Source organism: Benincasa hispida, chromosome 1 (genome assembly GCF_009727055.1).
Source record: "Benincasa hispida cultivar B227 chromosome 1, ASM972705v1, whole genome shotgun sequence".
Taxonomy (NCBI): domain Eukaryota; kingdom Viridiplantae; phylum Streptophyta; class Magnoliopsida; order Cucurbitales; family Cucurbitaceae; genus Benincasa; species Benincasa hispida.
This window is the reverse complement of record NC_052349.1, coordinates 25,048,287-25,060,930: the sequence shown is the minus strand read 5'-3', so window position 1 is coordinate 25,060,930 and position 12,644 is coordinate 25,048,287. Positions and strand designations below refer to the sequence as shown.

At 34.5% G+C, this 12,644-nt stretch overlaps 2 protein-coding genes across 5 annotated transcripts; both read left to right on the top strand.

The window, feature by feature from the left end:
* The first annotated feature begins 4,318 nt into the window (after positions 1-4,318).
* Positions 4,319-9,507, top strand: LOC120088381 (UMP-CMP kinase). 4 transcript variants are annotated; one of them, XM_039045652.1, is made up of 9 exons: positions 4,319-5,032; positions 6,105-6,158; positions 6,625-6,631; positions 7,982-8,099; positions 8,189-8,345; positions 8,542-8,622; positions 8,700-8,807; positions 8,981-9,052; positions 9,286-9,507. In XM_039045652.1, exons 1-9 carry the CDS (start codon positions 4,967-4,969, stop codon positions 9,301-9,303), a joined length of 681 nt encoding a protein of 226 aa, XP_038901580.1. In that variant the 5' UTR covers positions 4,319-4,966; the 3' UTR covers positions 9,304-9,507. The 4 variants fall into 4 exon arrangements, with proteins under 4 accessions (XP_038901580.1, XP_038901553.1, XP_038901571.1 ...); XM_039045625.1 differs by having other exon boundaries at positions 4,323-5,032; positions 6,625-6,676; XM_039045643.1 differs by having other exon boundaries at positions 4,323-5,032; positions 6,625-6,676; positions 9,200-9,507.
* Positions 9,508-10,574: 1,067 nt separating this feature from the next.
* LOC120088373 (pentatricopeptide repeat-containing protein At4g25270, chloroplastic) lies at positions 10,575-12,348 on the top strand. The gene has a single exon (XM_039045614.1). It carries the CDS (start codon positions 10,604-10,606, stop codon positions 12,191-12,193), a length of 1,590 nt encoding a protein of 529 aa, XP_038901542.1. The 5' UTR covers positions 10,575-10,603; the 3' UTR covers positions 12,194-12,348.
* Positions 12,349-12,644: the final 296 nt, after the last annotated feature.

The window sequence follows — 12,644 nt, the reverse complement described above, 5'->3', positions numbered from 1 at the left end:
TCGACAAACAAAAAAAAACTTGGAAACAATACGTAAATTAGGGTTGTCGAGGGTTGAAGTTTCGACATACATAAGTCGAAACTTCAACTCTTGACAAGGAAAAGGAAATTTCGCTAGTTTTGACATACATAAGTCGAAACTTCAACCCTCGACAAGGAAGATAAGTGGGTGAAGTAGATTGTAAGAGAGAGCGAGGTTGTAAGAGGGAGCGAGATTGTAGGAGAGAGCAAGATTGTAGGATGGGACAATCTCCAACGTTATGGAATGTATGCGTCTCGCTCTCTCCTACAATCTTGCTCTCAATCTCACTCTCTCTCACAATCTCGCTCTCTCTTACAATCTCGCTCTCTCTTACAATTCAAAATTCTGTTATTGTTGTTATTTTTCATTAATGATTACTAGCTTTTTTTTTTCTCCTATTCGTCATGTGTATATTATATATATAATATATATATATATATATATTTCTATGGAAAGTAAATAAATTTATTGTATATTCAATTTTTTTATTATAAAGTTGTACATTATTCTTTTAATTAACTTGTACATCATTTTTTTAATTAAGTTGTACATTATTCTTCTAAGTAAGTTGTACATTATTCTTTTAATTAAGTTGTACATTATTCTTTTAATTAAGTTGTATATTATTCTTCTAATTAAGTTGTACATTATTCTTGTAATTAAGTGTACATTATTCTTCTATTAAGTTGTACATTATTCTTCTAATTAAGTTGTACATTATTCTTTTAATTAAGTTGTACATTATTCTTCTAATTAAGTTGTACATTATTCTTTTAGTTAAGTTGTACATTATTCTTCTAATTGAGAAACAAATATTTTTTTAATTGAGAAATAAATATATTTTTTTCAGATCATGGCTTTAAACCCAGGACCTTTGATTCCGATGTTTTGTATGACCAGTCCATTCATCGATCATCTGTTGTATGACGAGATCGTACTACTGGAGAAATATCTTACAGGCATCGAGAGGTAGTTCTCCAGTGCACTATCCTGTTCCACCCTCGAATACTATCACTATTGTACACATCTGGATTCTATGGGGTTGTCAGATTAGGATTTATTCAGTTGGACTGACATCTGATCACAGCCTTGGTCGAGAGATGGAGGCCCGAGACGCATACATTCCATATGTTTGTTGGAGAGTGCACTATTACTCTACAAGACATAGAAGTGTTGTTGGGGTTACCTGTTGACGGTGAGTCGGTTACCAGAGTGATGTATGATGACTGGTTAGAAGTTTGTCAACTATACCTCGGTGCGATCCCACATGTCGACAAGATTAAAGGTTCGAGGTTAAGTTTATGGTTAGGAAAACAATTTCGTGAGCTCACAGATGATACAGACGAGGAAACCGCCATAAGATATGCGCGAGAATATATACTACAAATGATGGGTGGAAGTCTGTTTTCAGATAAATCAAGTCATTTTGTTCACTTGATGTTCCTGCCATTGTTAGCTAACCTCCATGATGCGGGGCGGTATTCGTGGGGTGGAGCATGCTTGGCTTGGTTGTATAGACAACTATGCAAAGCAACAAGACCTGAGGTTCGAGAGATTGCCAGACCTCTTATACTTTTGCAACTATGGACTTGTGAGCGATTTCCAACAATGGCTCCACAGCTACAACATGTTAATGACGTTCAGTTAGTTGGACGAGCCTACCATTCTCGATATGTTGTTTTAATTCAATTTAATTTTTATATCAATGATCTAGTTAATTTAAATTCTAAATTATCAATTTAAAAATTTAGGTGGAAAAACAAATTTTGTGTGACTAGGACAGCCACACATGTAGTCAGCCGGTATAGATACATATTTGATCTGTTTCAACCTGAACAGGTACATTACACTAAACCTAATTGATTATTTTATTCACATTTTTATTGTACTTGTCTTTAATATTCTCCAATATAATATTTTGTATTTCAGGTTATTTGGGAGCCGTACAAAATTATTATGCATACTTTGCCCTATTTTTGTACGAATGGTCAAAACATATGGCGGACGATGAGTCCTCTCATATGTTTTCACATTGGTGAGTGGCATCTTCCTGACAGTGTGATGAGACAATTCAGTTTTCAGCAGCTCCTATTCATTATATGTACATATGGCAGACGATGAGTCCTCTCATAGTCATTATATGTACAATATACCTATTGTTCCTCCACTAGCTCCTAGACGTAGAGGACCTGTTCGGGAAGAGGACGAGTTTGATGCAGTTGCACATAATGTGGAAGATTTGCCCCCTTTGATGCAGACGCAGAGTCAAACTGATTATGTTAGTCCGATGATGATGATGCCAGCATTTGGTTCAGGACATTATGACTTAGAGGTCTTTCGTCTTCATACGTGCATGGACATGGTTGGGGTCGTGGAGAGTATAATGAATATTTATATTATGAAGCGCCTGCAGAGGTACCAGAGCAACATCAAGAAGAACCCGAGCAACCTCAAGTTCGAAGTCGACGACGACAACCAGCTCGAAATCTACGACGTTTGCCTTGTGGGACACATTGATTTTTGTAATTATTTTTATATAAATGAGATATTTAATTTACATTTTTTTATTTTTATGAGATATTATTTTTTTAATTTATTNATTTTGATATAGAAGATGTCACTGACATAAATAATAATATCATATAGTCTAAATCTAAAAAGTTAGGTAAAAAAAACTTCAATATTCAAATTTACATATTTTAGATAATAATTTGGGGACATAATAAATCAAATCAACACTCAAAACCTTCACATGCAAGTCTATAAATAAGACTGTATTATTGATATAAAGAACTAAAATTTTAATCACAGTAGTGAGGTCAATAGTTTAAAAGATTTTACAATAATGATTTTGGATTCCTTTTGTACATTTGGTACCAAGATTTTGATGGAGTTTTTTTTTTTCTTTTTTTTTTAAAAATTATAAATAATAAAAAAATATTTTTAGAAATTATTTTTATAAAATGGAAAATTAAAAAAGAAAGAAAGAAAGAAAGAAAGAAAGAAAGAAAGAAAGAAGAATGTGGAATGTGTAATAATTAAAAAAAGAAAATTTGTACGGATATCTCGCTCTCAAACTCTCGCTCTCTTTCAAAATCTCGCTCTCTCTCTTACTCTTCCCTCTTTCGTTCTCTCCCAATACAAAATTATTTTTAACACATCAAATAATTATGAGTGTTATGAGGAAGGTCTCCGGAATGAGAAAAGTCTTCAGAATGAAGAAGGTCTTTCGTTCTCTCCACATCAAATAATTATGAGGAAGGTCTCCGGAATGATAATTAAACAGACTCAATAATAATGTTAGGGCAAGGTCGATGGTTCAAAGTTCGACGTGCAAATGTAAAGCGAAAAGGGAAAGTTGAGGATTCAAAATTCAACCTATCTAGGTCGAATCTTCAACCCTCGACTTATTTTAAAAAAATAATAACAACAACAATATTTTCCTAAATAGTTTCTAAAAGGACAATATCCTTTTAATTTTTCCTTTTGTATGAAGAGTTTATGACCAATTGGGAGGAAATTCGTGAAGAATTGGTTCTTCAAGGGTAAGTAATTCCCAACTTTAATTTCCCTTAATCTTTCTGTTTAATCTCTAAAAGCATGTTGTAATTTCCTGTAAATTTTATAATTTTTGTTTCTCTATTTTTAATTCTTTGTGAGATTTGAAAATTGGGACCGCTCCCGCTTTCGCTATTGACCTCACAGTCCTTTAATGCCTATGCCTATGTTTAGGATATGCACTTTTGTCTCGATAGAAAGGCTAACATGTTCACCTAGTGAGCTCAGTAGTGGATTACTTACTAAGTATTTTTATACTCACAATTTTCTCTATATTTTTTTAGGTAAAGGAATCTGTGACCAGGCCTTAGGACTTAACAATGCTTCCACATATGTTTTTCTTATGTTTGCAAATTTTAGCTCTGTGATTACACCTTTAAATTATTTGAATATTTCATTTGTTTTTTTAATTTACTTTTAATTAAAGTTAGGGGTATCCCGAACAGAGATTTTATGTCCTTTTAATAGGTTTGATAATAAAGATTTATTTTATTCTTTTAAATTTAGTCAAATTTTATGAAAATTTTGTTTTTAGACTTATTTCGTGCATATAGATGATGCGGAAATCTCAAACCGTCATAATGCCATTTTTTAAAAAAATTTAAAAATTTAAAAATACTGACATGCATATATAGCAATTGAGTTATGGTTTGCTCGCGATGGCAATAAATGCAATGCTTAAACATTATTGCACAGATCCTAACTATAAAATAGAGACATTGCATATTTATTGGACAAAATTTGATGACTCGATGTGAGAAATGACATCGCTAAAGGTGAGTAAAATAATTTTTTTTTTGGAGTACAATAATGTTTTTTTTAGAAAAAATGGACCGAAATAATGTTAATAGAATAATTGCGAGTAGAATGAGCATATAATCAACCCTCTTTGCCACTTTATTTCATCTCGCCCCTATTTGGTATGTCATAACCAAAAATAGTTCCATTTTTTAAAATGAAAAAAGGTTAATATTTATTTCAAAACGAACTTTAGAGTTTTTAGCAATTTATATCTATCCAATTCCTTTTATTGGAAGTATGATTAAAACGAAAATGTTACCCAAAATCGTACTGCGAGGAAATGGAAAATAACCTAATCCCATTCCCAAAATCTAAGTCCTCCTGAAGCTGATCCGTCCCTTCCGCGAGATCTCAACGTGGATCCCACTCTATGTCTCTTTCATGGAGTCCCTGTCAGCTTCATTTATGATCAACCTCCCAAGGAGACATTGACAGCAGGTTGCAGCAGCTACGTGGGCACCATCGGTTTTCAACAACGCACCGTAGGTGTTCGACGAAATGTCTCATTTGACAAATTGAATCCCATGAACAATCAGAATCACGTCAACTGGAATACAACTTCTGGAAGACACCCAGATATCAGAAGATGTGGAGACGAGTGGCTTCAGTTTCTCATTTCACGTTTGCCCATAAGTCCATTGTCAACAATAAGGTATTTACATCTACTCTGATCTCTCGAGTCAGCTAGTAATGGGCGGCTGTTGTCAATTCGTTGATTGCTATTTACGTTTATGAACATGTACTTTGAGAGGCTAGAAATGTTCCAACCCCTCTTCACTTTCTTCCGAGAACAACTTATTTCATTCACGTATTTGGGTTTTGATTTGAAGAATAATGCCTCCTCTGTACGCTGAAAATGGGTAGTTCTTACAGCCATACGCATTCTTCTTTCGAGTTAAAAGCGTTTGACATAATTCACTTTCTATCTTAGCGAACTGGGAAGTCTTTCTTGTAACCTTCGTTGCTTTTGGTTGGTGTGGATTGCATATTCACTCATTCTTTCGTAACATCAATTTTGTTGGCTGGAAGAACCTCTCGCAATAGAGAACCGGAAAGAGACAAGCTTATATTTTCTTGATTATGTATTGGATGAAAATATTTCCCTATATGTTGACTGTTGAGTTAAAGCTTAAACAATATTGGCTTCTCCAAGATCATATTTGCTTTGTGGGCCAGAATTTTTTTGGCATGTAGAAAGCTCGATTAAGTATATACGAGATGGATCTCAGCAATAACAGGAGAATGGATATTCATGTGAGGAGTCTGGTTGCACAAACTATTGCAGGCCATGTCTGTGCAGGATTTGACGTTGCTCAGTCGAGAACTTAGCAGATTATAAATGAGTGGGTTGAGATTGATTAGTTAGTAAAATGCTAATATAGATAAATTGGGAAATTTTTAGAGAAGGTGTGGACGACGCATTGGAAGTCATGTCCATGAAATCTTTTGATACCATATGCTGGAATGAAGCTCGTCTGACTTGGGCACAAGCAGGGTATTAGCAACCTTGACACCTTTGTCATATTCTTCGTTTCCTCTATATTTTTGGAAGTTTATGAATTCTTAGAATTCTATCGTTCACCATACTCCATTTCTCTAGTTTCATGAAATACATCAAACTGCAACTTGTGCTGTTAATTTGCCCCATATAAAAAATGTGCTCATTTTTCGTCTCTCAAATTTTATAACCAGTTTCACCTCTTTTATTGCTGTTACCAATGCAGGATGTTTGTAAATTCAAGTTTTGGGAAGCATTTACCACTGAAATACCCAGAAAGGTAATATATGCATTTTGTATCTCCTAGTTAACTTAACTTTGTAGATGTTTAACTGCTCAGATTATTTGTAGTTTCTTTATGTTTGCTTTAATTTTGTATCAACTGTAAAGCATGCACCTGAAGTTCTGTAGTTTCACTTTCTGTGGAAATGAACATTCAAACCTGTCATCTACTTGAGTCCTGAGTCCTGAGATCAGTAAAAAGCTAGGTGCAATATGAATTTGCTTTGCCCCTCACTATTGTCTCCGAAATCGTCATATCATGTTACAGTTTCTCTCTTTATCAAGTGGACCTGTGTGCCAGCAAATTTTTTTCATCTTATGCTGTGAAGAACTGAAAATTAATGGTCACACGTTGAAGCATCTGCTCCCACATGCAAGATTTAAATGCACGTCTGTGTTTATTTATGTCATTCTGTCTAATACATTTGGAGCAAAGTTTTAGATTGTTTTTAATTTGAGTGCAGGAAAAAGGTACCTTTCAAAGTGATAAAACACCATTCATAACTTTTGTATTAGGTAACGTTCACTGCTTTTTCCTCTTTTCCATTTTTGGTGACAATGAAGGAAGCTGTATTTATATTTGTGGTCAATATATATATAGTTTTTCATAATCTAGAAGGTGACTAAGAAGGCAAGGGAGAACACAAGTTTATCTGTTTTGAAGTTATTTTCCTGAAAGGTTTATGGCTCGAAGTATCTAAAAGTAAAGTGTCATGGCTCTATTAATGACATGTGATCCTTGCTTAGTCAATTTCAAACGTAAACCTCCATGTTTGTTTCCCAGTGGGGATTGTTCAATATTCCAATTAGGTATATTGATCTTTATCTTTGTAGGAAGCTGGATGAAAAGCTGAAAGAAATAGGGGTGTAATAAGTGTCTTTAAGAGTTGTTTAATTCATTGTCATCGCAGCTCCTAGTTGGAATAATGACACACCAAAAAAAAAAAAAAAAAAGGAAAAAAGAAAGTATAGTTTAGACCATCTGTTATTACGCAAGTTGTTAGTTAAAAATTTTATATAACTATTGGTGGAACTATCGATTTTTTTGAGAGGTTAATAAATTTTTGTATGATGTAAATAAACATTTAAAAAATAAAAACCCATAATTTATAATAGCTAATAGTTTGAAGAAGTTACATTTCTGAATATTCAAGAGAATGATTAGTAGTTGCTGATAAATTTAGTACACATTACTGAACACCTGCTAATAAGAGAATATTTTCCTATTATATTAGTTGAAATAGATAAAATATTCCAGGATACCGTAAATGTCAAATTTTTATGCCTATAGTACTCATTAAACAAAATGGGATGTCAGGTAAGATGTATGTGAATATAAAAAACTAGTGTCGTAAAGTAATGCAATAATAATCCATCGAGGTTCCATAATTGTTCACCTTCTCTATCTTCAGCTCTCATGGATTTGCTTGAATAAATGGTTTTAGTAAGTAACGAAAACAACAAAATGAAGAGAACGAAGAATGGAAATTAGGGGAAATTACATGAATGACCAAGTGCTTCAATTTTGTTTTATGCAGTGAAATGGAAACATAACAAGTATTTATAGGTAAATAAAAAGCTAACCACTATACTACTAACCTTAAGATTTCCCACTAAGCCATTAGACCACACCACATTCTAACTAATTAGGAGCCACTATCCTAATTAAAAGCCACTAACATTAATGTAAAGAAAAGGACTAATTTACTTGGTTTGCATTAATTTTTAACAGAAAAGACTGAAGAAAATATTAATTTTCAATGATATGACCTAGATGGCACATATAAGGCCTGCATATCCTAAAAGTGGCAATGTTTTCAGGTGGTCCTGGAAGTGGTAAAGGTACACAATGTGTGAAGATAGTTGAGAACTTTGGATTTACACATTTGAGTGCTGGAGATTTATTAAGGAGGGAGATAGCTTCTAACAGTGCAGATGGGTAATTATGCTTTGTTTGCCTCATCGAGAAAATGTTCATATTTTTCTAGCATCTGATGATGTCTGTTGATTGCGAATTTCCATTTTCAGCACCATGATTCTCAACACTATTAAGGAAGGAAAAATAGTTCCTTCAGAATTGACTATCAGACTTATTCAAAAGGAAATGGAATCCAGTGACAATTATAAGTTTCTCATTGATGGGTTTCCACGGAGTGAGGAAAACCGGATAGCATTTGAACAAATTGTGAGTTTCTTCTATACTCTTTCCATCAAGTTCTTTATTTCCTGTAGTGAAAATGTTTTTCCTTTAAGAACTATGTGAAACAAATCAACACTGAGGTCAACGAGAGAAAATCTCAGATTCCACATTTTTTCAATTTAACATATATGCTTCAGATACCTGCTTGGTGTATAATACAATTCTGTCATTCATGATGCAGATCGGGGCAGAACCAGACATTGTACTCTTCTTTGACTGCCCAGAAGATGAGATGGTGAAGCGGGTGCTCAATCGTAATCAGGTAGCTGACATGTAGTCGATCTTTCCTGCATCCAAATTGTTATCATGATTAGTATCTCAAAATGACATATTTTGCAGGGAAGAGTTGATGACAACATTGACACAATCAAGAAAAGGCTGAAAGTTTTTGCTGCATTAAATCTTCCTGTAGTCGAACATTATCTGGAGAAGGGAAAGCTTTACAAGGTATTTTTGGTTGAGTTTTGAACTCAAATCCTTCTAGTGTTGGAGCCTTGCTGCTATTAAATGGATGCTATCTTTCACTTGCCGTGACCACGTTTTTAATTTATTATTTCCTTCTTGTGCAAACTTGTTGTTTGGGCTTATCGTATACAAATTTAACCGGAAAAATGTTGCAGATAAATGCAGTTGGAACAGTGGATGAAATATACAAACAAGTTTATCCAGTTTTTGCATCATTCAATTTTGAGGTATTTGGTTTCTGTTTCCACTTTTCAGTTCTTCTGTTTTCCACACAAGTATTTTTGTATATGATTGGCGTGCATGTTTTAGCAGTAAAAACCTTTTAAACTCGAACCTTATAGAATCCAATTTGCTCCTATAATCCGTGCTTTCAGTTATGATATCGACCAAGTGCTGTAATCAGTTGTTGATCAGCTCCCAAATGTTGTTTAATCACTTGTAAGCCATTAATTTTGTTCAGCAGCAGGTAAGAGCATGAAAAGTGTTGATTATAATCGCCTTATGTCATGGATAACGTGGAGCATGATCTTGGTTTGTGCTTGGAGTACTCTTCATTTCAGTTGAAGATCACTGTGAGTTCATTTCCTGATTACTAATTTTCTTCAAGAATGTAATATAACTGAACACATCAAGTACAGCATTGGGAATTTCTTCTATTTATAGGGTCCAAAAAGTTATCTCATTACTCTTTTCTTTTATTTTTTCTTTCTTAAGAAAACAAAGAAAAACCTGTTTGCTACATATTCTTGATCTCAGCAGGTGGCATATGTTCCCCAACTTCAGATGGAGGGAATTCTACACACACAACTAATAAATATGTTTAGGAATGAACACGTCGTCGAAAAATTGATAAAATTAGTGGAATTACTGGCAAGAATATGAGCTAAAAGGTGAAGGATGCTGAGTGAGTTGTTCATTAGAAGTGAGGGAAAGGAATAGAAAGAATCACTCACTAGAAGTGGCAAATGAGAGCCTAGTTCAACTAATTGAAGCATATCTTGTTTGAATCTTCCCACTTTATTTCATTTAATCTTTAATTTTCAATTGCGTCAACTAGATTTATAAATTAATAAAAAATTGTAAATTCGAGTTAAAATTATAATTTTTAAAGTTCATAGATCAAATAGACACCACACTATAGGGATTAAATTCGTAATTCTATGAATCATTCAAAAATTTTACACAGTTCATAGACATAAATCTCAAAATTTAAGGGTTAAATTTATAGTTTAAAGTTTAAACTATCATTTAAGAGATATTGGTATGAAAAGTGATGAAAACTTTTCAAAATTTGTCTTTTTGATTTCAAGAAATGGGTTTTTCCCCTCCAACTGATTGAGTTAAATTTGTAATTAATCTATCTTTTAAGTAATGAAACCATTTAATATATTTTTTTCAATTTTTTTTTTCCAAACCGACAATTGAGTATTGTAGGTATGATTTTACATGTATTCGAGGACTCAAATCTTTACTTTTTGATTGAGAGTATATCTCTAAATAATTCTTAAAGATTAATATTAAAAAATTGAAAATTTATGAGTACTAGTTAGGTCACTAAAGGAAAAATTATATTAAAAAGTAATAATTTGCGATTGAATAATTGGGTGGAGAGATGAAACTTGGGCTCCCAAGTATTTTTCAAAAACTAATTGAACCCAATTTTGTTGGCATAAAAATTACGATAGGTTGTGGCCTGAGAGAACGTATGAAACCAAACCCCAAATGAGCGCTTGGGAACCGCCATTTTGCCTCTTCTTCTTCAACTGTTTGTTTGCCCAATGCTGATTTCATTGCAACTGTCAATTTCACCCTCAACTTCGCTTCTTCTCTTCTGTTCTTCTAAACCCAAGAAATCCAAGAAAGAGAGAAAGAAACTTCTTCACCAAAAACTTCTTCGCATAAGCAAAGCCCAAGAGAACACCGATCTCCCCTTCCCTAAATCCTCATCAACCCCTCTCTTAATCCACCCCAAACCCTTCTTCCAAACCAAAATTCAAGCCCTTGATGCTCTTCTCACTGACCTTGAAACTTCCGTCGACAATGGCCTCCTCTTTGATCCTGAGATTTTCTCTTCCCTTTTGGAAGTTTGCTACCAGTTACGATCCATCCACCATGGTATTCGGATTCATCGCTTAATACCCACCAATCTTTTACGGAGAAATGTGGGTGTTTCTTCTAAGCTTCTTCGTCTGTATGCTTCTTTTGGGTACATGGAAATTGCACACCAGGTGTTTGATGAAATGACTAAACGTAATGTCTCTGCATTTGCTTGGAATTCTCTTATTTCTGGATATGCTGAACTTGGTCTTTATGAAGATGCTCTGGCGCTTTACTTTCAAATGGAGGAAGAAGGTGTTGAACCTGACCATTTCACTTTTCCTCGTGTGCTCAAGGCCTGTGGTGGCATTGCGTCGCTTCAAATTGGAGAGGCAGTACACCGGCATGTCATTCGTTCAGGCTTTGCTGGAGATGTCTTTGTCCTCAATGCTTTAGTTGACATGTATTCCAAATGTGGTAGCATTGTAAGGGCTAGAAAAGTTTTTGATCAGATTGTCTGTAAGGATACAGTTTCTTGGAACTCAATGCTCACTGGTTACACACGCCATGGGCTTCTCTGTGAGGCATTGGACATCTTTGATCAAATGATTCAAGAAGGTTACGAGCCGGATTCAGTTGCTTTGTCCACCATTCTTTCTAACATTTCATCATTGAAATTCAGATTACACATCCACGGATGGGTGATCCGACATGGAGTTGAATGGAATTTGTCCATTGCTAACTCCTTGATTGTCATGTACGCCAACTGTGGTAAGATTAACAGAGCAAAATGGCTGTTCCAGCAGATGCCTCAAAAAGACAGTGTCTCATGGAACTCCATAATCTCGGCTCATTTCAATTCCCCAGAAGCTTTGACATATTTTGAAGTGATGGAAAGCCTTGGTGTTTTGCCAGACTCTGTAACATTTGTGTCATTGTTATCAACTTGTGCCTATCTGGGCCTAGTGAAGGAAGGGGGAAAGTTGTATTCTTTGATGAAGGGGAAGTATAGAATAAGACCAACCACAGAACATTATGCTTGTATGGTGAATCTTTATGGGAGAGCAGGGCTGATTGAAGAAGCTTATAGAATCATAACGAAAGCGATGGAGATTGAGGCAGGTCCGACTGTATGGGGGGCGCTGTTGTATGCATGTTATCTCCACAGCAATGTAGATATCGCCGAGATTGCTGCTGAAAGACTCTTTGAATTGGAGCCAGATAATGAGCTGAATTTTGAGCTTTTGATGAAGATTTATGGCAATGCCGGGAGATCGGAAGACGAGAAGAGAGTGAAATTAATGATGGCGGAACGAGGACTGGATTCGTAAAGTCGATAATATGTGAAATCTATTCACACACATGGATGGTTGATGAATTCATCTTGATAGATATCTAGTTTAGCGTGAAGTTAATTTGAGAATTCACAGAGTTGGGAATGGATTGTACTGAGAGTAAAGCAATCAATTCCAGGTTGGTTTTTTTCCACTCATTTTCCATTCTTTCTTGGCTCTTTATAAGCTACTGGGTGGATTTTGAAAATAGAGAGTAGCTAATCTCAGTTAGGATCCACAACCCAAGCTAGTTTCTTTGGCAAATCTTCTTTCAAGAGTTACCTGGTAGTTTTGATTTCTCACGTGTTAGACACAAAATTGAAATTTTAAGATTTTTTTTTAGACATAAAATTTAAATTTTATATCTAATAGATCAATTGAATTTTAATTTTTTTAAAAAAAAAGTTATGAATTTGGCAAAGAACTATTACATACAAATTGAGAGTCC